This window comes from Quercus lobata, chromosome 8 (genome assembly GCF_001633185.2).
Source record: "Quercus lobata isolate SW786 chromosome 8, ValleyOak3.0 Primary Assembly, whole genome shotgun sequence".
NCBI classification, from domain to species: Eukaryota; Viridiplantae; Streptophyta; class Magnoliopsida; order Fagales; family Fagaceae; genus Quercus; species Quercus lobata.
Window position 1 is genome coordinate 52,506,121 of NC_044911.1, and position 26,678 is coordinate 52,532,798.

At 34.3% G+C, this 26,678-nt stretch overlaps 2 protein-coding genes and 3 non-coding genes across 6 annotated transcripts; 2 read left to right on the forward strand and 3 right to left on the reverse strand.

Moving 5' to 3' along the window:
* Positions 1 to 885: 885 nt before the first annotated feature.
* On the reverse strand, positions 886 to 7,600 carry LOC115957703 (peptidyl-prolyl cis-trans isomerase FKBP43-like). 2 transcript variants are annotated; one of them, XM_031076014.1, is made up of 13 exons: positions 7,323 to 7,600; positions 7,126 to 7,199; positions 6,595 to 6,806; positions 5,992 to 6,128; positions 4,654 to 4,997; positions 3,772 to 4,016; positions 3,148 to 3,312; positions 2,594 to 2,833; positions 2,066 to 2,312; positions 1,761 to 1,848; positions 1,632 to 1,673; positions 1,490 to 1,538; positions 886 to 1,389 (listed from the first exon to the last, which is right to left on the reverse strand). In XM_031076014.1, exons 1-13 carry the CDS (start codon positions 7,333 to 7,335, stop codon positions 1,308 to 1,310), a joined length of 1,938 nt encoding a protein of 645 aa, XP_030931874.1. In that variant the 5' UTR covers positions 7,336 to 7,600; the 3' UTR covers positions 886 to 1,307. The 2 variants fall into 2 exon arrangements, with proteins under 2 accessions (XP_030931874.1, XP_030931873.1); XM_031076013.1 differs by having other exon boundaries at positions 3,772 to 4,014; positions 4,649 to 4,997; positions 7,323 to 7,598.
* Positions 7,601 to 9,746: 2,146 nt separating this feature from the next.
* LOC115958759 lies at positions 9,747 to 9,942 on the reverse strand. Its single transcript, XR_004084680.1, has one exon. It is a non-coding gene; the product is annotated as a U2 spliceosomal RNA (small nuclear RNA).
* A 3,323-nt stretch (positions 9,943 to 13,265) lies between these two features.
* On the forward strand, positions 13,266 to 13,338 carry TRNAK-CUU. The gene has a single exon. It is a non-coding gene; the product is annotated as a tRNA-Lys (tRNA).
* A 156-nt stretch (positions 13,339 to 13,494) lies between these two features.
* TRNAK-CUU lies at positions 13,495 to 13,567 on the forward strand. Its single transcript has one exon. It is a non-coding gene; the product is annotated as a tRNA-Lys (tRNA).
* Positions 13,568 to 16,838: 3,271 nt separating this feature from the next.
* LOC115955866 (transducin beta-like protein 2) lies at positions 16,839 to 25,233 on the reverse strand. Its single transcript, XM_031074244.1, has 10 exons — positions 24,810 to 25,233; positions 24,132 to 24,237; positions 23,691 to 23,751; positions 23,281 to 23,573; positions 23,073 to 23,212; positions 20,246 to 20,320; positions 19,720 to 19,810; positions 18,531 to 18,734; positions 18,161 to 18,205; positions 16,839 to 17,502 (listed from the first exon to the last, which is right to left on the reverse strand). Exons 1-10 carry the CDS (start codon positions 25,017 to 25,019, stop codon positions 17,423 to 17,425), a joined length of 1,305 nt encoding a protein of 434 aa, XP_030930104.1. The 5' UTR covers positions 25,020 to 25,233; the 3' UTR covers positions 16,839 to 17,422.
* Between the last annotated feature and the right edge of the window lie 1,445 nt (positions 25,234 to 26,678).

The window sequence follows — 26,678 nt, forward strand, 5'->3', positions numbered from 1 at the left end:
GTCCCATCACTTTTGTTTTTGCCCAATGGTTGCTTTCCCTCTTTTGTAATCTGGTGCTGCCTGCTTTGTTTGTTTAATAGAACAAGTAAACTAAACGGAATCCAGTGGTTGAATCCAGTGGTGGTGAAGAAGGGAGGTAATTACCAGAAGCAATAAGAAGATGAGTTTCATCAACACCTTCCCAACAAGCCATGGAAATTAAAGCATATAACAAAAGCGTTTCAACCCTAGCAGAGCAATCACAAAACAATAGTCATCTTTAGAGCTAAATCAATCAGTTGAATAATAGAACAGCTACAAGTGGTTTGAACTGAAAATTGAGTGGAGAAAAGAGATATGGCTACTCTTTTGGGTTTGAGGGAAACAAAAACAGTAGAATTGTTGGAAAATGAGAGTTAGAGGAACGCTTACTAGAAATATTGTGGATTTAAAGTGGAAAGCATAACTCACTTGTATGATCCATTAACAACCTCTTTATTTTTCTGGTTGATAGGGTTACATAACTACCATATCTTGCTAGATTAAATCTGGGATTTGAATGGCTTTAAGGCTCTGTTTATTTCAACATAAAATGTTGTACTCAAATATTTTTAGTTGAAAACTGCATATATTTTTTGATGTTTGTTTGCGCTCCTAAAAATGTTATGAAAAACATTTTTTAAAATTTGACTTGTATTGAAAATCACAAATAATTTCATATCTATGTAATAAATCTTACAATTTCTGATAACAAAACTAATTTAGGATGTTGATTACAATGAATTCTAAATTCAGTTTCCACACTGGATTGTCGTTTTGCTACCCCAAATGCAATCACTTTCCATATTACCGACCATTTACTCTTGGTGGGGCCACCCATTGTCGTCTATCTCTCATTAACCACTCTAGTTAAAATTGGACATTATGCCCGGTCAATTCCCCAAATCCTTTCGTAAGCTACATTGTTTTGATACTTACAATCATATTACAGCACCATAAAAGAACGTTGAAATGTTGCAATTTTTTTGGATTTGGCTGCATCAATATCTAGCCTTTGTTTCTTTCGCAAACCATGACCAAGCAACCTTTTATCAATAGGTCACGAAGTTAAATGTATCTTGTACAAAATTGGTCATGATACAGCAGCTATAACTATAAGGGAGATACAACAGCTGGCTAATTTCATCCCAAAAAGATATGAACAGAAAACAAAACTCCAGCAATTTGCTTAGGTACCCTTATATTTTTGTACTATTATAAAAAACGACATTGTCAAAGTAAAATAAACTGAGAGATTAGACAGCACCACAAGCAATGAAGCAAATCAATCAGTGGACTTTAACCAATTCAACATCATACACCAGCCATGAATCTGGCGGTACGTTTTCACCATGCCCTTTACTCCCATAACTGCAACACACACATGGCATGTCAAGCAAGGGGCTAAGAACCCAAAGAAAGAAGCAAAAAGAAATGTGCTGCAATATAGAGTCAGAATTCAATCACATACCCCATTGATGGTGGGATGATAAGTCTTCTCTTTTCACCAACTCGCATACCTAAAAATCATGCACACATGTCAGCCAAAGAATACTAAACAATAACTTAAGTGAAAAAAAAAGTTCAGTCGGGACAAAAATCTGAGTCATTACCATTAATACCAATGTCCCAACCCTCCATAACTTTTCCCACACCTGCAAGAAGCCATATATATTAAACAACGTAGTAAAACTAATAAACCTTATTTGGCAAAACCATGATTCTATCTCATATGGTAATACCTAGGCGGAATTTAAAGGGAGCATCACCGACATTCGAGCCAACTGATTCTCCATTATTTTTCAACTTGCCATTGTAATTGATACTGATCTGGAACCAAACAAAATTCATATCAGCATTTTTCTAACATACATGTCTTTGGTTTGCTATAGTAGAATATGTGCAATATCAGAATATCATTTTTGGTAAGCTACCCCTCCAGAGGAATACTAATAATAATAAATCAAATTACTCTCTGTTCATTATTTGGATCAAAGATTGCATGCAACAAAAAAGCCTTCAATCAATATCATTCCAAGGGACTTGCCTTTTTCCCTGACGCAGCTACTTTGCTGTCTGGTTTCCCCATTTCTAGCACCTCAAGGATTAATCCATTAGACAAGGTCCAAACTTGAGATGACTCGTCATCAGCTTTCTTGTCCACTGACAGAAGGGATGTATTCATGTTCACATCTTTCCCATTCTCCTGGATTTTATTCCTTTTCTTCTTCTTAATTTTTTTGTCCGAAGAATGATTTTCATCAGCAAATACATGAGATTTGCTGTCAAGGCTCCTGTACAAATAGAAGAATGATATAAAAAGAAAGCATACAGCAAACAAAGACTCAAAGAGTCACCCAAAGAACAATTCGTCTTGCACTCAGCTTAGCATTCAGAAAATCTAGATGGCAAGAGCATTATCTATTTGCATCCTTAGTGATATTGATTAGTAGTAACTCTCCCTCCCTCCCTCTTGCTCCTTTGTAATTCGACCAGGTTGGAGGAGGGGGGAGTTCATGCAACTTTTTATGTGTGTTTCTACCATTTGTAGAATTGAATCTAAAAGAATACTAACTTGTCATTGGCTGGATTTGGATTTTGTTCAAATGTCATAGGCAGACCATGGACAATGTCTTCAGCCTTTGCCTTGTTTTGCTGAGCTCCATCCTCTCTGACAACATTTTCATGATTACTGTCAGATTTAGAAGCTTTCACATCCCTTGCCCGTTGTTTGCTTTTCTTTTTAAGTTTTTCACCGGGTTCAGAGCCAACTTCAGTAGAAGGCAGCAAAAGATTTTCAGGCAGTTCAGCTCCCCTACTCAAGTAAATATAAAACAAAGTATCAACAAACTGAAGCCTCAGTAAAAACTCTAAATAAGAGGAATATGTGATGTCCCAATTAGTTGAGTGTGTGTTATGTGAGTGTGTACCGAGTGAGTTCCACATTGGGCATGTACTGGGTTGATCTAGGCTTTTTGTGTTTACAAGGAGTCTCAATTGTAACTAGACTAGTCCTTTTGGAGTATAGCACAGATGTGGCTAATGCCTCTAAGCTTGAATACATGTTTACAAGTATGTTGTATATTCTTCTTTTTATATATTCAAAGCACAAATTACAAAAATACTCACTTGTAATTTTGTTGGGTGTTATCATCTTCAACGCTATGCTTATGCTCAGCTTCATAATTCTTCCCTTCCTTTGTTCGTTGTTTCTTTCTCTTCTTTGGCCTTTCAACAACTTCAGGGCTCACTTCAATGGAAGGCAGTGAAACAGTATCTGGCAGTTCAACTCCCCTGCACAAGTAAACTCACATAAGGACAAGGATCAATAAACAGAATTGTCAGTAAACCTTCTGATTAAGAATTTTATATGTATGCACACTAATATATGTTATAGGTTAGCATATTTGGTCCTTAGCCTTTAACCTTTGTTTCAAAATCATCCTTATAATCTAAAATGTTTTACGTTAGTCATTATACTTTTTAAACTGTTTTAAAGATGTCCTTATCATCATCTGATGGATAGAAAATTCTGACATGGCAAATAGAATTCATGCCACATCATCAAAGTGGCCTTGATTTCATGAATTCCATTAGCTACGTCAACATTCTCCATCTCTCAGATAACTATAAGGACCTTTTTGAAACAATTTAAAGCATAAGAAAGATTTTGAAACAAAAGTCAAAGGCTAAGGACCAAATACGCAATTTAACCGATATTAATTTCAAACCACAGATCACAAAATCACTAACTTGTCATTGGCTGCCCGCCACTCCTGTCCATTTTTCATACACATATCCTGCCTCATATTATCAATCCTTGCCTCATCTTTAGGGGCTTTATCCTCTTTAAGAATATTACTACAGTTAGCATTATCGGCCTTGAGAGGTTTCTCCTCCTTAGACCGCTCTTTTCTTTTCCTCTTTGGCTTTGCACCATTTTCGGAGCCTACTTCAGAAGCAGATGGCATTGAATTGATTGGCAGGTCAGATTGCCTGCAACAAGCATGGCAAACAAAATGAACACTTTCTCCAATGTTGCTCAACACAGTTACCATTGACATAAGCAGTAAAGGAATAAAACAAACCTTTCTCAAATTTAAGGGTATGTTTGGTAACTGTTTTTCCCCTTATTTTTTGTTTTTAAAAACAATTTTCTATTTTTAAGACTAAAAAACTTGTTTGGCAACTCAAAATGGGCAGAAAACAAAAACTATTTTCAAAACTCAATTTGTGAAGGAAACTGAAAATATGCAAAAGACTGTTTTCAGTTTCTAATTTTCAAAAGTCAATGAAAATATGCATTTAATTTAATGAATCTATCTCATTTAATGAGTTAACATTAAATTTCCAATCCTAGTAACAACATATTTTAGTATTTTCTATTTTTTTTCTTCAAAAAACTATCTTTTTAATTTCAACTAACCAAACATGTTTTTGATTTCAAAAATACAAGAAAATTGTTTTTTTTCTTTATATTCCCAAAAACAAGTTTTTGAAAATAGGAAACAAAAATTGTTACCAAACATAACCTAAACATTTGAGAAAACGCATCTAATTGATTTGTGTGACAAAAAAAAAATTTATAAACAAGTAGACTCTAAAGCCACACCAGTCATGCAGTACTCACCTTTTTGGCTGAGCATCTACAATCACATCATCAGCTTTTACTTTTGCTTCAATGACATGATTGACATCATCTTCAGTCTTCTTGTCACCAGTTCCACATGTTTCCTCATCAGCTTTGCTTTTTACTTCCTCTGTTGTTTTCCTGGTGGTGGTTTTGCTCTTGTAGATAGATGAAATGGGGAAGCTGTCCTCATCTTCATTTTGTAATACTGGCTCACCACTACTACCGTTGACTATATTTTTTGGTTGAGAACATGCCCCATCATCAGAGTCACTCATTTGGTAGATCTTCCTAAGCCGTCTACGGCTGCCCTTCCCATTCTTGGGTCTCTCATTATCCAACATTTCCTCTGTAACCGCCAAAAAACATAGAGCAAAAACTCAGAAGTCGGAACATATATTCCATAAACATTTACGAACACATACTACTGAGTGGGTATATCTTAACTGGACATTGCAAACACATGACACATATATTCAGCAAGAACAGAGAGAACGATTATTTAAACTCGGAAATGAGCAGCATAATCCTGAATTTGGATGCATGGAAAATGTTGAAGAAAAGAACTTGAGCATATACATGAGATTAACCAGGAATGTGAGGAGATTAGGTTGATATGTATATATATATATATATATATAAGAGTGAGGCCTAACACGTGGGATTTTTAAATGGGAGGTAGAAAGGAGACAATGATCAAACTTAAGAGTTAAGATCTCTTGCTTTGATACCATGTTAAATTACCGATGTCCCAAAAGCTAAAGTGAATAGGAAATTGTGAAATTAATCATTTAACCATATTTCTAACAACAAACACACACACACACACACACACACACACACACACACACATAGATATGATTTGATCTAGTAATAATTGATCGGAAGTGATTCAATAATCTGATGGTTGCAAAGTACGCAGTTCTTATCAGCATAACCAGTCCAACCACACTATCATGTTTATTGTTAACTTTGACCATGATCAAATTCCATTCACAAACAAGTTTGATAATTGTAAGTTTGTAGCTACCATTAAAGAAGTGAAGTTCAATATTGGAGATAATTTAAGTCCACTAAAAACCAATTCTCTCATGCAGCACAAATACGCAATGTATGTAATAGCAGAACAAATAATTGTTAGCACTTGGCATATGAGTACTTCAATCAAAATGATAATGTAGAAACTACCACATCGTAGATGACACACAGTCTTCTCCATCTGGTGTGATATACACCAATGATTAAAAAAAAATTAGACCTAATATTATAGGCTAAATTTTAACATCATTTAAGGAGAACTCGTGAGGAAAAAATTAAACTCAGAAATTGTTTTTTTAATATACCTTCATCATTGGAAATGGGAGAAGGTGGACAGACTTCTGGCTCATCATCGTCAATAAAACTATCCTCGTACTCATCTTCATCACTATTCTCGGATAACTCTGTTTCAGTGTCAGCAATATCTTCTCCGCAGGGTTCTCTTGCCATTTCAGTAAAGGAAAAGTATAAAATTAAATAAAAAATTAAAAAAACTCCTAAAACAAATTCTCAAGCAATTAGTCAAACTCTTTCTACCACCAAATTGGTTGTTAGTAAGGTAAGAATTTATGTAACTTTTTTTTTTTTTTGGGAGATAAGTAGATAGTGGAGGAGAGGGAAGTGGGGTTCGATTCACAGATTTCAAGCCTAATGTTTTATGTTGATTTTATCTCCAAGAGATGGAAAGCTCATCTAAACAATCCAAACTTACCAAGCATAATTAAATCAACGGTTCCAAATTATGGGATAAAACAGCAACCCATGTTTCTAAATTCTTTTTTGCCCCCCACTTTTCCCCAATGACCAAACAGGTGCTAAGTGTGTAGAATTTTTAACTAATAACAAAAGTTAAAATAAGATAATGTCTTGTCATAATCAATGCCAAAGTCCTAACAAAAAAAGGATACAGCTGGCTAGTGCTCACATAATAACCAGAAAGGAAAATGCTCCGGGGACCAAGCACTGAGAAAACGACATCATCAGCCTCCTCGAATTCCAAATTCAATTGCAGCGACTCAGAATTCACAGGATACAAAGTGCAAAGAAAAACAGGACTCTTTTTTCCTACATTGCACTGAAGTATACTTCTTATTTTGGCAGCACCAAGCCCCAGTGTTGCCTGAGTAAAAACCCAAATAAACATCATCATTCACCATAACAGTCAAAACCCAGTTCAAAAAACCTCAAAATCTCTTCAATACACACACAGCACAGAAGATTTAAATCAAACACATCCCATACCTATTCTACAAATTGAAATGAACAAAATTTGCCAAACCCAGTTCAAATAAACTCAAACTCTTAACAAAAAAAAGCAACCAACACCAACACCAACAAGAAACATCAAAACTGGATCTTTTCCCTCAAAATCTATTCAGAATACAATAACAATACATGGGATTAAATAGAAATCGGCAAGCTCAGCTGGTAAACAATACCATTGATAAGTGAAGCCGCCCTTTCGTGTCGTCATGTTTATGTTTGAAAGGCTTCCCTGGTTTTACTTCAACTCCTGCAAAAAAATTATATATGCACACACACAATTATAACACATGTGGATTGAGAAAAAAATTGCAAAAGTTTCCAAGTAGTTAACTTTCCAGATTATTAACCAAATGATTTTCAAAAAACTAACCCCAGAAAGCCATAGTTATGGGATAGAATCAGAGCTCCAAGTCCAGCAGAGGCGTTTGTAAAACCCTAGAATGAGAGCAATTGGGCTTTGTCTCTCTTTTTCTTAAACCCTAGAAGAACCACGGAGCTGTCTCTTTCTTCTGTGACTTGAAGGACGAACAAAATGAGGGTTGTCCTATTTTAAAACACAACGGTGAGATACTTAGGTGGATCCAGATGGATGGCGACGTGGTAAGCGCTTATGGGAAATTAGGCGTCACCCGCTGTTACGCTAGCTGGGTTCAGCGCGGGACGCTGATAACTTTTTTTTGTATTAGTTTTCCTTTCGTTTTGGTTTGAATTTTACAACCTGCTTTTTCTGTATTGGAATATTTCTAATATAGAAATATTAGAAATATAACCCTACTAAAAGCAGGAGGTGGAGGTGTATTAAGAAATAGTAAGGGAAGATAGATAAAAAGTTTCTCAATTCATATTGGTATTGCCTCAAATAATATTTTAGAAATATGAGCTATTAGATATGATTTTAAAATGGCCTGGGAATTAGGGTATAAACATATAAATCTAGAAATTGATTCACAAATTCTTCTCAATTGGTTAACAACATATGGTGCTTTGGCACCAGAACATTCTGCTTTTATTTTGGATTGCAGGATGTTGCTTGATCAAGAATGGACTGTCCTTCCACGTCATGTCTTTTGTGAAGCAAATGGCATGGCAAATGAACTAGCAAAGAGGAGACGGGAGCACTAATGCAATGTCAAAGAATATAATGAATGTTCAAATTTTGTTTATGTAAAATATGTGCATGATATTTTGCAACTAGGCAATCCTCACGAGTGCCCAATGGACAATACTTGTAATAGTGTTCCTTAGTTAATAAATAAATACCTTGTTTTATCAAAAAATATATATATATATTTCTATATTCCTAATCTTCACAATCAAATAGTAGTTCCTATCCAAAAAAAAAAAAAAAAAAAAAGTTAAAAATAAATTAAAAATTAGGGACTATACTGTGTTTCTCTTTCTTTCCAATCGGATTATGTTTAAATTTTATCCCTAATATATATATTGATAAGTAGATATTAGAAAAGAGGGGAGACAAGTTTCAAACCAAAGACACGAAACTCTACCCAAAAAAAAAAATTAGGAAGAGAAAAGATAGCTATAGGTTCATCCCATTAACAAAAAGTTACCTAAACAAGCTAATATAAGCAAATTAATTTAGGTTCCTAGATACAAACCAAACTTCCTAACTCAAAATGGATTTTATAGAAGAAGAAGAAACAATGCCCTATTGATATTTGTTGATGCTCTCTTTGAGTTAGGAATGGGACCTGCAAAAATAGATTGGTTTTGAATTCTCAAATGTTGTCAAAGAAGATGGAGATAAAGATAATGAATTATGGGAATCCTCATCTATCTCTACAATTGTGTAATACTACATTTTGTAAAAGAGATGATATATTTCAAATGTACAAGTTAGTAGATGCCTTTTCACGTCGTATTAGTGACTGTATGGACTATGGAGTACTAAAATTTTGCATATTGTGAAATGAAGACAAAAATATATAAATTACACCTTACAAAGCTTGAGACTATTTTTGTTTTGCTCTTACATTTAAAATTATGAATTTTTGTCTCTAATATTATATAGCATTTTAACTATCAGCCTTCCATCCATACTTATTAATGAAGTGGCCATTAAATAACAACTAAACTCAATATGATATAGTGTTTTTCTAATTCAAAACTACGATGTTTTAAGCCTCATTTAAACCATTTTAGCATACTTTTTATTAAGCCATATATAATTCATTTTTAATCATTTGCCTTTTTTTTTCCTTAATTCCTTTACTCTATATATCCATTATCCACTGCTTAGTATTTTCTTCTTAGTGATTTGTCACCTAAGCGAAAATTTAAAATTAAAATTTTAAATATAAAGATGTAAAACAAAATCAAAATGAACATAGAAAACCTAATAATCTCCACTTGTTTATGCAATTTTAATAAAAATACACATTTCTCATCGAAAATGAGAGGAATTAATGCATTTTTTATTTAAAAATTATAAATAAATAATAAATAAAAAACAACCAATTTCCACTATCCCACAACCTCAATAATTCATAGTAACCTCAATAGTGATTGAATTAATAGTCAATAAAATTCATATTTGATTGACTATTAATTTTTATCCTAACAAGGTCACGTACTAGTCAAGTAATTATTATTAGATATTTAATATTCCGCATCGCCGCCAATTATATTCAGCATCTTAATCCAAAAACATTACTAAATCGGAACAAAATTCATGTTCTTCTCACTCTTAAAGTCATAATCCCATATATGATAATTATCACTACAATAGTAGATTTACATTTAGCCCTGTTCAGGCCCAGGATTTAACCTAGAATTGGTGGGGTGCGCCAGGCCCGTGCAATAGTGCAACGCATGGGCGACGCTTAAGAGCCCCAATAGCAAGCTATTGTGGTGGGCCCTCCCCCTCAAGAAATAAATTTAATATCGTGTGGGCCGATGACCCACATATCAGATATTAAACTGATAAGAACAGATACTACACTTGATCTTAGCCAAAAGGCCGAGAAAGGTATGAATTGTAAAGTATCTTCATTCGTTTTTTATAAGTCATACCCGACTACCGCTGCTCTTAACTAAACGATGTGGGATAACAGAAACTTTCGTGGCTTTTAGTTTTAGAGATAAACATGGGCGGTAGCAATACGAGCCATTTGGTTGGCATTTAGAATTTACTGATTTGTTTTAAAACTGCACTTTTCGTTAATCTTGAAATCTATATAGTTCTCTGGGCATCAAACCCGTTTTTGCTCCAAGTCATAGCAGCTTTTTACCATGAATAAATTGCCAATACTATGTAGAAACATTAACTAAAATGATGGAGAATTTACACGATGGTGGTATCTTGATTATAAGGTAAATGATTTGTGACAGAATTAAAACAGGTGAAAGTGAAAAGCCACATAGGCCCCCTTTATTTTATTTTTGATAATTTTATAGTTGGGTGAATGGAGCTACAAGGCTCTTGGTCTTTTATTCAAGTATGCTGATAACGAATTTTCATTGAAATTGGTAAAATTAAAGGTTTGTTGCTTGGACAAATTGAATTCTATGAAGCCTCTGTCTTTTTTTATTTTTTGAGTTCGTTGTAGTAGTCATGTACTTGGTGGCATTGTTGAGTGTTGTGACAGTGATAATGGCATCTGATCTAATCAGGGCTAAGAAAACCAACCACCTCAAATGTTGTTGTTGCTGTCTCAGTTCTAATTTGAGTAATTTCAGCATATTAAATTAAGTAATATAAATGATTTCTGTAAGGCCATAAGATGTCGTCAAATGGACTTATGGTGACAATAGACATTTGACACCCTACAAGATATGTCTTCCAGTTCCATTACAATTACATTCAACTCATTTGGTATGGTTTGGTTCTGCACTTAACATTAGTCTGTTGAAAGCTTGACCTCTTTATCTATCAAATCATGGATCATAAGCTGGTTAGGGGGTTATTCATTTAATCAGGACCAGCTAGATGAATTTTGGGTGGTCTTTGTAAGTACACTATGGTTACTTTAGAAATTTAGGTGCAAAGCTGCATTGCAAGATTCTGTCATACTTGCTACTAGCATTCAACTTTATAGCCGATACTGCAATACTTGATTTCCTTGTGCACACAATGTAAGCAAGAAGTTACAGTTAGTAGCATCCATGCCGTATCTACTTGAGGCAATCTTACTCTCAATGAATGTCTTGGTTGGAAAATTTTTCTTATGGTTGAAGACTGCAAGGAAATTAATGAGTAAAGACGAATGGAAGGGCTCTAGTTTTGTAGCAAAAGATATGATTGGCCAAAAGAGGATGGCTGGCTGTTTGGTTATCAAAGAGGCTTTGTGCATTGCTCTTGAGAAAGGGTACCAAGCTGTCACTATGAACTGGTGCATGTGCTTAATGAAATCTTGAAGTAAGATGGATTTTGGCTCTTGTGGTGGAATATACTAAAGAGCTGGTGCTTAGGTTGCTGAAGTGTTGGATCAGTTATACTCAAAGGTGAGTGCAGAGTGCTCATTAATTGAAATCAGATAATTAGCTACAGTGGCAACTAAGACCTGCTTGCATATCAAGTGGAGTAGCAGATAGGCTAGCCGGTTGACTCTCTTCTACTAATGTTAATACTGTAAGAAGTTCAAACCTTTTTTTTTTTTGAGAAGAAATAAGAAGTTAAAACTGTATAACTTTAATTGGTATGTACTTGTACCTTTGTATCTGTTATTTAAAAAAGAAAAAATTGAACGGAAAAAAAAACTCTTAAAACTTTATTTTTATGCATAACTGCTTCTTAATAATCACTTTGTTAAAGTTATTTCTCATTATTTCATGTTAACATGTATTATTAACATGCATTGCTTTGGGATTCAAGTGATAACAAAGTAGTAGTGATATTTTTTATGATGTCTAATATATGTGGTTTGAACACCGGATTTTCTTTTCCCGTTGTCTATTCATAAAAATAATATATAAAAATAAATAAATAAAATCATGATTTGTCACTTATATAGTTTGAATGCATTTCAAAATCAATTTTCATTGGCTTTTGAACAACATTATTGGAAAAAAAAAAGTTTTAATTATTTAAAATATTATTACATAAAGTTGTGGGGTTGGCCTCACACCCTTAGGTAAAACCACTACCTAGGGCTCCAAGACGGGGCTCGAGTCCACTTGAGGGGAGGTTATGGGACTCCTTGAGTAGGCCAAGTCTAGACAACATAAAGGAGATAAAGCCCGGATGGGTGCCTAAGCCATCTTGGGCACCACAAACTATCACTAACCGAAGGACTACCAAAACTAAGAAGCACTTGTGGATGATCCGTATCCACTACTATTCATTCCTTGGTTATTGTTTTGAAGCAAAAAGTCATCACTTTCACATTTATTACTTTTATTTACTAGTAGCCACCCTACATTAAGAGTGTGTTTGGTTGGAGGGATGAAAAAGTAGAATGACAGAAAATATTTTAATTTCCCTCCTTTTTGTTTGGTTGGGACTTGGGAGTGAAAAAGTGGAAGAATGGATAAAAATAAATTTGTATAAATTTACTCATATACCTTTATTAAAAAATGATGCCCAATTAAAACAAAAAAGTGATAAGCAACCAAAAAAAAAAAAATCACACAAATTTATTTAAAAAAAAATCATTTTCAAAAAAAAAAAAAAATCATTTCTAGTTAAAAAAAACACAAAGCACCACATCCAAGAAATCAAAAGAAAAAAATATATATATATATAAATAAAATAAAATAAAAAAGAAGGTAACTGGACTTTGTCATTTCACCATCAAACTCCCCCCACTCAATTTTCTCTCCATTTTGAAGAGAGAAATTTTGTGTGGACTCGGGTGGAAAATGCCTAAATCCTACATAAAAGTTTTCTTTTCATCCACTCTATTTCACCTCCAATCAAACATACTGTAAATGTCGAGTGACTTGTTTGATTGGTAAAAGTGGTAGGATTAAGTCTATAGTGAGATTGTAATTTGTGGGTCTTAACTCTTAAGTATGGGTCAAGTACATCAACAATAAGATAAATATATTATATTGAGTTTATTTTTACTCACTCCAAAACTCATTTAGTAAATAAATAATTATTAATTTTCGAATTATAAAATAATTTTGTAAATGGAAAAATATTGGAACCTAGATAAACATCTTATTTGGATGAAAAATAAACATGTTTTCTTTGCCAAATTATACCTATCTTAGTTTTTTAAGGGTGAAAAAGATGTGGAAAATTGAATTTAAAATTCACATTAGAAATTTTCCCAGATATTGAATATGGTAGAAAATATAACAAATAATGAAACTGTTATGAAAGCAATTCAATAAGAATTGTTTCACAAGTGCCCGTCTAGCTCAGTTGGTAGAGCGCAAGGCTCTTAACCTTGTGGTCGTGGGTTCGAGCCCCACGGTGGGCGTAAGTATTTTTTGCTGTTTTTTAAAACATGCTCAGAGCAAAAAAGTTGTTCTTCTTGTCTCCTCAAAAATATATAAATATATATATATTTATTTATTTATTTATTTCCCTGCATTAAGACATCTATATTACTAATGTATTCTGCCGAAACAAGAAAGCCCGTCTAGCTCAGTTGGTAGAGCGCAAGGCTCTTAACCTTGTGGTCGTGGGTTCGAGCCCCACGGTGGGCGTAAGTATTTTTTTTGCTTGTGTTTTTGGTCTTTATAAAATGTGAGACGAAGGGACGATTTTTTTTACAAGTTGGTGTGTTGATTCTTTTAAACAATTGGGCATAATTGAGATGAGATAGAATAAAAGCCAACAAAAACAAATTGAAGATCTACAAAGACTTTTCTTCTAAGGAGTCATTGTAACATTATTATTATTATTATTATTTTATAGTGGAAATCAAGATTTGTGGCTACTTGAATGTAGAAGCAATTTTATGTGTTATAAACTACTACAATTTAACTAAAACATGATATGAAGAATGGGATATGAAGACTCTAAAGACCGAACTGGGTTAGTACACTCACTCTCAAACACCAAGGCATGATATAGTAATGTAATTTAGCATGTCTTTGGATAACTGAAAAATTCTTGTGTTTTCAGGGTTTTGCTTATTTTTGAGCTAGAGGTGGGTCCCTTTTCATTGTTTATGGACCTCATTCACAAGAAAAAAACGCAACTCATTTTGCCCAAAATGTACTGTTTAGCGACGGTAATATTTTAAAATATTAAGCTTTCTCTTCAGCCAGCGATGCGAATCTTGCAAGATCTCCATTCTTCAATTCTAGCAACCCGACCTCCTCATCAATGCCCCAACTTCTTCCTCTTCAATGCTCTTAAATTTTACATCTACATACCAACTACCCAAATTTATGCTTCACATCTGATATACAAACTCTATTATTCCTTTATTCAGACAAACCCACCAACAACCACTCTTTTCTTCCTTTATTCGGACAAACCCTTATCGGTGATTTTCTTGGCTATGAGAGAAAATCAACCACAAAGCTGATGCCACCACTGTGAGAGAGAAGTGCCGATGTTGTCAATGAGTTGTATTTAAATTTTTTATATTATAATGTGTCGGTGTGTTTTCCATTTTTATTGAGTCTGGATGAACTTTGGATTAACTAAATATCAACGGAATTGTGTGAGTTTGTTTGTGGGTTTTGTATTTTTGTGTAACTTTGTGTGGGTTCTTTTTTTTTTTTTTTGGTAAACAGCACACAGGCCCAAGAAGAAAGCAGGAATCTTGGGCCCAATGCTTTATGATTGAGGGACCGGGCTTGGTTCACTGCAGCTAAGTTGGGCTGATTTTGAACCAAGTTGTGCACAAAATGCAAATCCTACAACACATACATACTAACACACAGAAAAAGACATACATATTGTACAGCAAGGAACAGTAAGGAAGTGATATAAGAGAAAAAATGAAATAAACGTTAGGGATCCTTATGATGATAATTTCATTATTTTCTTAAGTTTTTGATACATCACGCTCACTAGAATATGTTACAAGGTCTAAATAAGTTCAAAAATCACAGGCTTAGATGACTACTTAGGCCTCTAAGATTTGCAAAATTTATATCCAAGTATATTCTCTAGTGGTTGTTTCAGGATCCCGAACGGTGTTTTCCTCCCTTTCCTCTTTTTTTGAATTCTATCAGAGTTTTCTCAAGGATCTTTTCTCTCTAATTCATTGTTGCTGAATGCCTTTCACTCCCTCCTTTTATAGTGTCATCCTAGAGTTTTTGGTGTACCACTGATTTGTTTCATTTGCTGTCCTGGATACCAGAACCAATGTTGTGCCAGCAACATTGGTGGCTGACCATTTCTTTATTTTCTTGCTATTTCCCTCTTTTGAGATTCCCTCTTCAAAAGCCCCTAGTTGACTTTCCCATTCTAGGGGGTCCTAAAGGGCTGACTTTTGATATTTCTTTTTCCAAAACTTCTAGATACCACCTTACCTTTTCAGACTTACTTTTTGGCTGCTTTCATTTTTGTCATTTTTCCTAAATGGGCGGATTTCCTTCCATCAGGTTGAAAGATCTCCGGCCACCTTCCTTCATAGTCCATCTTTTTGAGTTCCCCAAGGTACCAGACCCTTATTTATGAATTGTTGGTTCTCCAAGTCTTCTACCCCTTTTCTACATCATTGGGTGACTGATGGGACACATCTACTCTCGTTCTTTGTGTTTCTGGGCATGCTTCCTTGAGCCATCTCAATCTCAACCTGGCCTTGCTGCATATCTCAAGGATCCCAGGCTTCTAAGAATCCTAGGTATCTTGGTTCAGTTTTCTTTAGGGGTGTGCAAAAAACCCACCGACCCGCCAAACCCGACCCAACCCAACCCGACTCGCCGGGTTGAGTCGGTTTTTAAGGCTTGATGGGTTGGGTTGGGTTACAAAAAAAAAAATTTATGGCAGGTTGGGTTGGGTTTGGGTCATAAAATTACAAACCCGCCAAACCCAACCCGACCCACCCATATTTAATATATATTTAAAATATAATTTTATATTTAATAATTTTTTTTAAATCAATTGTAGGACACTTTTATATATATATATATATATTTAAATATATATTTTATATTTAATAATTAAAAAAAAAACAATTGTAGAGCAGCATTTCCTTAGTTTCTCCTACTAATACTAATTTAATATATATATATATATATATAAAATATATTATATAATTAATAAATTTTTTTAAATAGCTAGTTCTTCCTATCCTATATAAAAGTTAATTAGTTCACACAATTCCTAATAAATTACTATTGTTGTTTAGTCATTAATGTTGTTTGCCTTTAAGAAATTACATTGATACTAATCTTTAAGTTTTTTTAATATTTTAATATTTTTTTTCTACTCAATTTAATAATAATAATAAAAAATTTTCAAACCCATAGGTTCAACCCGACCCAACCTGACCCATGTGGGTTGGGTTGGGTTGGGTTGGGTTTTTTTTGACCCACCATGGTGGGTTGGGTCAAAAAATCCCCTCAACCCGACCCATGCACACCCCTAGTTTTCTTTCTAAGTTTCCCAGCGATTTTCTCCCTTAAGGGCTAGACTGAACTTCTTTCTTTATTTCGTAAGTTCTAGTGTTTGCTCATTCATGGGCTTGGGTCTTGCCTTTTCATTGAAAACCTAAAAGGTTCCTGGATTTCAATATTTTTTTGGGCTTTGGTATAATATTGTGATATTTTGAATCTCAACAGACTTATCTTTTTGGGCTTTGGTATAATATTGTGATATTTTGAATCTCAACAAACTTATCTGTGGGTTTCTCTCTATTTCATTTACTTCAGCTACAATACTTTCAGCCAAAAATCAACCAACTAGCTTTTAAATTATTTTGCTTAAGTACTTTCAACAATAAGTTTTCAATTTCAGCAAAATAAACGGATCTCAAACAGACCCTTAGCATTGTCTTTTTGTTACAAAAACCCATATGAACTGTTGTTTCTTCATAAATAGTTAAAAGATGCATAAGATTTGTTTTTAATGAATGCTGATTGCATCGCTACTCACAGATACTACATAAAACAGCTTGATAAGCCATAGAAAAGACAGGTTCTACCGTACTAATAAATATTGTATTCACACACACACACAGAGACACACACAGAAGACAATGTGCTCGGTAAACTAAACTTATACTTCACAGCAGCCTATTAGTTTTTCAACATTACTTGTCTCTTTTGTTGGTCTAGCTCATAAACAACTAAAAACAAAAAAGCTTCCATCCATCTTATAATTCAAAAAGCATCACCCATGTCTTTCCCGTGACCAGTATGGGCAAGATGGCAGCGACACTAAATGATTGCAAAGGAAAGATGGCATCTGGTTTGAGCACTTAGTTCTGTTCCATGATGGTTTGAACAAAGAAACTAATCTTGCATCATCACATATCGTAAGCCAGGGTCGGTTAAAACAAACCACGTTTGTTTAATTTTGTATAAAACTTTGTCACCAAAATTGAGAGCATCTTCATGCAATGCTTCATACAAGTTAACTAACAGGTTCCTTTAGGATCAATGAGTAGGAGGAGCTGCCCACAACTTCACTTTCTTGTCAACACTGGCCGTGGCCAAAACCAAAGCTTCTCCATCTCCTGTTGAAGAATATGATAATGTTATGCAGTTTATATCAAATACATATCTTTAAGGCGGCAAAAAAGTAAAGGAAACAAAAACATAGGGGAAGATATGAGATATCAGTAAGTAATTCAGGTAATTGATCAAATCATGACTGCAAGTGCATAAGGGGGATCAGAATCAGCTTTTAATGTATTCTTGCCAAAAGTAAAGCAACTTTGATGATGTTATCAACCCAAACTCTCAATTTTTATTTTTTTGATACTCTGAACATCCAAAGACATTGACATGCTACCCGATACTTGGACTGAATTCTTCTTATAAATTATTGAACTCAATCCACTAATAAATTGTGTGAATTCTACCTTTTGTGCACTAATGCCTTCTAATAAAAAGGACAGAGTGCAAGCAAATTTTGCTTTTCATTGATCACACATGGGAATTTATGGACAAACATCATGTAGACTTGCCAGACTTTACAAAATGTAAAAGAACTTCCACATAGGGTTTTCTTAGTAGGCATTTTCAAACTTCATCTAGCTTAGGGTTTTCCCGAGGAGGGGCAATGCATCTTGATGGGTGGAATCAAACTGAATTCAGATCTAGGGTTCAAGAGTAGAAAAAGAATAAAATATGCAGACAATTCGAACATGCTTCATAAGGAAGGTGATTTACCCATTGGAATGGCCTTAGGTGCCCATGATATCCATGTGATGTCACCTGCATTATAAACTGAGGTCAATACAAGATTCATAACAAAATTGTTTCATTATTATTGAGATAAAGCATCCTGATTATAACTTCACATAATTCTGACAAAGGGTTATTGGAGAAAAATCAATGGTGAATTCATACAGGTAACAAAGTTAGGCAGCATTTTTTGTATGGAAAACTATATCTAAATTCACATGCTAGCAACAAATCAATATATAACCAATATAGCAGCAACCTAATTTCCTTTTCATACCTAGATTTATAATTAAGATAACAGTCAGAAAAAAGTAAACTAGAAAATAAAGCAGAAAAACATTTAACTAATTAATACCATCATGGGCTTTGTCAGCTGTGTCCAAAACCTTCCCAGTTTCTACAGATAACCACTGCAATGTTGAACCATGGGTTGCTGCCAATATCCTGCCATCAGGGGATATACTGAGACGATCATAGTGCAAAGTAGCACCACCTGAATCATGCAGTGGAATTGAAAACATCTTCAGAGTTTTTGGATCCTCATCAAGATGATACCGAACTTCAAGAGGAAAGACAAATGAGTCAGCATAGACAAGATTAAGTCAGAAGCTGTACAACGAAATAATAAAATTTTTTTTTTTGATAAGTAATATAAATATATTAAAAAAAGAAGAAAAGTGTCACCTGAGTATACAGGAAGTATAAATCAGGGACAAGGTACAAATCAAGTGCGTAAAGTACAAAAGTCCATAAACCCATGAACTGAAAATAAATTATGAGCTGAAAAGAAAGAACGACAGCCTAACACTCCACCCCAGTCCAGAAGAGTCTTGAAAAAGAAAATAGATTATTCCTTAATTCAACACCTGAAAGGAAGATTTGTCACCTCTACCCAAGAAATCTTGTTTATTTATTATGAGAAATTGATAGAACACCTATATTCACATTGTTTGTGATATATGCTACACGTTTATATTTAAGAGTGGGTAGTTGTTCATTTTCTGATGATGTTTTCTCTTCATCCAGACACTTGCACGGTGGGGTTAAGGTGAATATTATTTTAACACCCATCATTTGAATTACCAGAATATATGTTTACTAAAGCGGTAATTTTCTGAGAGAGAGAGAGAGAGAGATGTATATATTATCTCAAAGTACATAAAAAAAAAAAAAAAGTACATTGTTTTATGGCTATTTTGCATCAATCTCCCTTATAAAAATCAAAATTAGAAATTTAGTTACAATTAGAAATACACCCTCCTGTTGTTATCTATGGATCCTTTACTTATACTTGTTCAACTTAAAGGATTGATAAGATTCAACTGATTTAGAAGGAAAAAAATTTGTTTTGTACTTTCACAACCCAATTCCTCCAATCTCTAACTTAGATAAAGCTCAAAAGAATGTAGACTCTTACTCCAATAAACTTTAGGAGAAATACATTTTCCCCTTTAGCTAATTAGTTAATTGGAAGACATATGAGATGTATATACACCATTATATTCCAAATTCTTAGAATAAAGACATTTGAAATGTATACGCACCATTGATATTCCAAATTCTTATTGAGTCATCTTTGGATGCAGTGATGATTTGCTCTGAGTTGGGAGTAAAGCATAACCAAGTTACTGCACTCTGAACATCAAAAAAAGAAGAAGAAGGGATTTTAGACATCAGAAGCAATATAATTATTAGGCCATCAAGCTATAATAAAAACAAATTGACATAACAAAGAATACTACTTATATCACACGAGAAACTGAGGTTTAGATATATGTTGACAAATTCAAAATTAGTGATAATAATAAACTTATATCACAGGAAGTGCTTAAGGATCAACTTTTCATTTCATTCTTCACTATTAGATGCTTTGTATTAACTCTCTTAATGTCATTAATGTTGATAACAAACCAGAAATATAAAATGCTATTGAATGTTATCTTGGAATCCCAATACCATATAAAACATCAAAATCTAAAGTTAAAAAAAAAAAAAAATCACGGATACAATATATAGTAAAAAAATCTGAAAATTTGAAAAAGAGAAAGACAAGGAAAACAGATATACAACCTTATGCCCCTTAAGCTGCATAGCCTTTGAAACCTCCTTGACCGAACCATCCTTTGAGTACACAACTTCCCAGACCTGCAAAAGAAAATTATAAGAGGCAAAAGAGAAATCCAATAGTTGACACAGACTACTGGACTAAGTCACACCTAGTTCCAGATTACATGTGTGGGACACTCAATTGACATGCTAGGGATAAGTACCAAATACTTTGGAAAAATGACATTCATTTCCATTGCTGACGAAAAATGAACCCCATAGAAAGGAAAACTTTTTCTGTATTTTAAGAGCGAATGATGCAGCCATGGAAGATTTATCTGCTATCACTTCGTAAACTCACATATTAAAGAATTATTTTATGGAGTCCACATGTGAAGTCCAATCGTGGTACTATTCACAAGTATAGTTCATACAACCAGTGAATACCACAAAGGGTGATGGTAATTTTGACACCCGGTCTTATTACCATGCAATTCGGGGTGCTTCGAATTCTTTGTTTCCTTGGAAGGGTGTTTGGAAACCAAAGATTCCTAGGCAAGTGGCGTTCTTTTTGTGGACAATTGCACATGGTTGGATCCTCACTTTGGACAATCTAATGCTTAGGGGTCGCCCGTTGGCTACTTGGTGTTGTTTGTGTTGTTGTGATGGGGAGTCGGTAGACCATCTTCTTCTTCATTGCCCTGTTACTCATTCCCTTTGGACTTTTATGCTTCAAGCCTCTGGTATTCATTGGGTTATGCCAGGATCAGTGGCGGGTTTGTTATCTTGCTGGCATTTGTGGCTTGGGTAACATAATTCGGATATTTGGAATTTGGTCCTAGGGTGCTTAATGTGGATTGTGTGGTTGGAACGAAATCATCGTTCCTTTGAGGATAATGAGAAGACATTGGACGAGTTAAAGGTTTTATGCCAACGTAATCTTTAGGAGTGGTCTCATTGTTGGGGTTTTACTGATTGTTCTTCTCTCTCTAAGTTTATGTCTTTCCTTAGCTTAGTTTCCTGATTTCTTGTTTTGCTGTGCTGTTTGTTCTTTTTTTTGTTGTTGCTCATCATCATGAACAACTTGTACTTTTCTTTTTTTTCCCATTTATAATAAATTTCTGATTACCTATCAAAAAAAAAGTGAATACCACAAAAACCCCTCTTTTTCTTCTTTCTTACAACTCCAAATCAGGCCTTTTTTTTTAATGTATCAAAACCCTAAAACCTCACATACTTCTACCAAATAGCCATAAAATAACTCATCAAACCACCTTTTCAATTACTATCATAACCCCATAATCCTTTCTTCAACAATTCTAAAACTACCACATATTCTCCAAACTCTAAACCCACCACAACCACATGGACAAATTCCAATAATCCTTTCTTCAACAATTCTAAACCTACCACAAATTCTCCTTAAATCTAAACCCACCACGACCACGTGGACAAATTCCACTATTTGTCCTAGGTCAATGAAAAACATTTTCTAGTATGTTACATACTCAACACATCACTAGAAATAGACTTTACACCACAAAAAACTCTACCAATAGTAACTTCATCAATGTAGAACACATGTAGGAAATAGAGATAAAAGGGGAAAGAGAAAGACTAATCAAAATAAACCCTAGGCTTCACCGCCTAGAATCTGCCTGCAAGTCCTAGGCATCACCACCAAAAAAAAAAAAGAGAGGAAACACATATTCTCAAATCATAATTCTTATTCCAAATCATACTGCCTTCACAAAACTGATGTAGAACACGGGTAGGAAATAGATATAAAAGGGGAAAGAGAAAGATAAAAGCAGAACAAACCCTAAGCTTCACCACCTACAATCTGCCTGCAACCCCTGGGCATCACCACCAAACAAAGAGGAAACACATAGTCTCAAATCATAATTCTTGTTCCAGATCATACACAATTACAAGAGCACTAGTTTAATAGGGTTCAAGGATTTTACCAATATGGGAAATACCTCATTAAATCTCTTAAAAGTTAAAACCCTCAATATTAAAAACCAAATTCAAAATTCAAATCTAAAAATTAAATCTCAGATGATTTTGGTGCTCCTTGCATTATTCAGTTTCTTTTCACCCTTTGACTCTCTCCACATACTCACTATTGACTGACCATTGAAATCTGGCTCATTTTCAAGCTCATAACAAAACATAGGAACACGTCATTTTTCCAGAAATAATTTTCATTCATACAAATGGCGTGTAAAATTGCATAATGAAGGAATCAATAGAAAGCTAGAGAAGCTACTTTTGATTGACAGGAAGAAAGGAGAAAAGAGTACATAAAATAGTCAGTATCACTTTTCACACGCCAATTAAGGAAACATGTGGACTAACCACTAATTGGAGGAAATGTGTTCCTTCAAACCTCATTGTGCACTTCAGTAAAATAAGCATCAGAAGAGAGGTCCCTATAAAGTTTTCTAGTTACTAGAAAACATCTTTTCATTCTCTCCACTTTATTCCATCTTTCTTGATAGCTACTTTCCAGCAAGAATTTCTTAACAAATAAATGAAAGAATACTTATATAAACTCAAGCATGCACGTTCCCATGCCATTGACAGTTCATGTCTTTTTTTCTTTGGTAAAATTTCCATATAGCTGTGTATGAATAATATCAAGCCTGAGTAACTACATTATTCTTGCATAGTGGTAGTGTTAAAGGATTGTAAAAAATGGCAAAATATCAACATGAAACTTAATAAAACATTTTAAAACCACTACAGTTCATATTCAACGGAAGATTTTTTTTTTTTTAATATAAGAAACCCATATTGGTCACGGATTTTCCTAAATTACCCAAGGAAGAAATTAGAGATAACTAACCTTCACGTCTGCAGTAAAAGCTGCAGCAGCAATAAAACGTCCATTTGGTGATATGGCAGCCATTGTATTTTTCAACTGATTTGTGTCGACATTTCCCAAAATCTTCCCAGTTCTTCCATGCCAAAGCATGATATCAGTCCCTGGAAAGTAACAGATCATAAGAAGCAACCAAAAAGAGACAACTCCAGGATAATTGGTATGAAACTACCTTCCGAGCAAGAGGCAACAATTGTACTTCCATCAGCTGTTCCATAACTTGCATTAGTTCCAACAAGGGTCAGAATAGCCTTTTTCTCATGGACTTTTTGATGTACCCATTTAATTTCTGGGAGAGGAAGCTTGGGTTGTTTAGTTTCATCAGAAGCTTTGGGTTTTTCCTCCCCATACATGTACAAAGAAGAACCATTGAGAGTCTGGGAAGCCACAACTATTGAAGACGCATCATCAGAGAATATGACTGCTGTAGGATGACCTCCAGCCGGCAAATTAATTCTCAGAAACCTGCAGGAGAGTCAAAGAAACTGAGGAGAGAAAAAAAAAAAAAGCAAGAATAAACTGGAAGCATCATTATATTTGGGTAAAATCTGGTATTGCATTAAGGTTACTTGAGATTCATACTTGAAACTTTTACTTGAAGCGTCATCCAGCTTGAATATCCTGACCACTCCATCGGCACAAGCTGTGTGGATATATAAGAAACTATAAGTATTAAAAATTCCCTCCTTTGTAAGACAGATCAAATATTTTGAATAAAACACATCCCAGCCCCCCCTCCCTCCACCCCTGCATTCAGACAGCACTCTAAAAAACAAAATTTCCAACTCGATAACTGAAATCTTCCACACTATTAAAATTTCAACCATTCCTCTTCCTCCATACCACCCACATTTGACACAAAGGAGACATCTACCAAGCAAAAGAGTCACCATAAAGTACCAACACAAACTTTCCACCCACAACTCAAGCTCAAGGAATGCAGAATGTATCGTAAAAATAAGCAGCCACACATATACATAAAGTTGCACAAAGTATGAACTTTTTTTTTCTTTTTTTTTTTACCTGTTGCCAAACTTCGCGCATCAGAGGAAAAACATAACCCTGTGACTGAGTCACCATGACCCTTCAAAGTGTTCAAATCCAACGGATGATGTCGCTTGTTTTGATCCTGCATTTCATTTCACATCCAAACCAAGTACGTTAAAATAAAACGCACCATACATTTCAATCCTACAAATACAAGTGTCTGTTCGCGGCAGCTATTTGAAAATTTGCATTTTTCAGAAAAATAGTTAAAATGTGTGTTTTTTGAAAACACGATTTTAAAAATCACGAAAAGCTACTAAACTTATAATAAACAGAAACACTGTTGTGAAAACTACAAGACGCTAAGAAATTTATATATATATATATATATATAAAAGTACTCACTCATTTAAATTTTCTCTAATAATTAAAAGGCAGGGTAACCAAATTTATTTCATCAACTTTCTCGGGAACCAAACAGAGGATAAGATCAAAATCATAACTTCACAGTTATTCCGAATAAAACTTGCTCGAAAAGCTAATCAACCAGAATTCAAACAAGCCTAAATCATGCATTTTTGGCTAATTTAGCATTAGGAGCACAAGATAAGATAAGATAAGATTCGACATTTTCTTCTTTTCTCTAATTCCTAATTTTCCTCCTCTGATTTTTCTCGGGAGCCAAACAGAGAAATAAGGGGATCGAATTTCAACCTTATCAGCATGGGAATGGGAGTGAGCTTTGAGGTGAGACTTCTTGGACTGAGAAGGCTTGTTTTGCTTCTTCGGATCGGGTTGGAGCTCCGATTTGGCGATGGACTGGACCTCGGATTTCCGCTTGCCGAAGTAGTTGGCGAAGAAGGCGAAGGCGATTAAACTGCCGAGAAGGATCGAAACGGCCGTAACTGTAAGAACCGGATCCATTTCGCGAGCGGAGAGAAGAATAGAAGTGAGCTGTTTGGTGGTGTGGATAACGATCGACGAAGACGATGAGAGAGAGGTGGAAATGGCGGGGGTTTATACTTTATACGTGTGAGAGAGGTGGTGAGGACTGGGGATGAAGGAGTATGGAATTTCGGGTGAAGGGGATGAAACGACAACGTATCGGAATGAGATTGAGATATGCTTACGCGAAGAGTGAGATATTCCCGAGTTTTTGTAGTGGGAAGCGTAAAAAGTAGGTTTGGCTCAAAATTAGTATATTTTTAGTAAATTTTATTTTACTCTCCTCCACTCTTTCTCCTTTTTATTCTAACCAAACGATCCTTAGAAGTGAAAAAGTGAGAGGATAGAAATGGTGGAATAACTTAAAAATAAATAAATAAAAAATAAAAAACAAAAAACACTTGAGGGAATCAACTTTTGCAAAAATTAAGAGTAAAGTTGCCTACTAACTCCGAGACCTCATAGAAGTGAGAAGCCTTATGTATTTTTGGTCTTGCTGTAGAGATTTCAAGGAAAAGCCACGGTGCTTCCTCAGAGGAAACTAGTGAAGAAAAACAAACTCAAGAAGTCAGGGGTTTGGCTTATCTCCAATACTTTTTTAATTGGAGATGTCATTTTGTTTTAAATACACAATAACAAGTGGTAGTGAGTTTTAATTTCTACATTTTATTTAGTTAATGGGTAATGTGACAATTTCTCATTAAAACAAAAGGAAATTTCAATTAAAAATGTACTGGAAGTAAGCTAAACCCAAAAGTCAGCAACTAATCACTGCCCTGTGATGGATGATTTTTTACTATTATCAGTATATTGGCAGGTATGATGAGGCAAACAATTGGAAAGTGGTGCACTCTTCGCCACACTAAAGCATTATTCTTTCAAGTCCTCTCAGATAAATTTTCTACTGTCTATGTGAACTAGCAGTAGCCATATCATATCATATTATATATAATAAAAGTTGGGTTTAGACGCCGTGGTTACGCCATATGGTTTCACCAAATTGCAAAAATTTTAATAAATTTTTAGATTTTAAGAATAGATATATACATATTTTTTGGATAAATATGACAAATCAAGTAATGAAAGAAAATAGTATTTGATTTACAACTATAACAGTTGTGTCTATCTAAAATGTTATCAACAAACCCTAAAATCGATAGAATAGAATTACTTAAGGATAAAATTTAAATTAAAAAAAAAAAAAGGAGATTCTTTCATCTTGATGCTTTTTTGGTGGTTCTAAGCTTTGCCCATTTCGGAAGAATCACAACACAATCACATGGCATCATCCATGGGGCTGGATTCTATATCCGAAGCATTTCATCGAGAAGGCCAAACTTGGTAAGCACTTAATATTTTAATCCATTCCATGCCATATTTTCTATTTTGGTTTTCACTTTTCAGTTAGTATAATCAATCCCCTTTTCCTAAGTTTCTTTAAAAAAGGTAAAAATATAAATAAATAAAAATAAAAAAATAAAAAAGAAAGATAGAACATGCATTTTTTTTTCTTGCATTTTTTTTCCTACGTTTTTTTTTTTTTTGGGTGGATAAATTTGCATCTTATATCATCTTTTTCCTAATAATAAAGTAAAAAGAAAAAAGTATTTGAGTTTCACTAAACTACTTTTTTTTGTT

Coding starts and splice junctions, on each gene's coding strand:
- LOC115957703 (XM_031076013.1), bottom strand. Junction 6,129..6,594: donor TATGTGAGCACTAGCCAGCT/GTATCCTTTTTT, acceptor TGAAATGGCAAG/AGAACCCTGCGGAGAAGATA. Junction 1,674..1,760: donor TCCCTTTAAATTCCGCCTAG/GTATTACCATAT, acceptor GGCTTCTTGCAG/GTGTGGGAAAAGTTATGGAG.
- LOC115955866 (XM_031074244.1), bottom strand. CDS start 25,019: ATGGATCCGGTTCTTACAGTTACGGCCGTTTCGATCCTTCTCGGCAGT. Junction 24,238..24,809: donor CCCATTCCCATGCTGATAAG/GTTGAAATTCGA, acceptor AATGAAATGCAG/GATCAAAACAAGCGACATCA. Junction 23,574..23,690: donor GCTTCAAGTAAAAGTTTCAA/GTATGAATCTCA, acceptor ACTCTCCTGCAG/GTTTCTGAGAATTAATTTGC.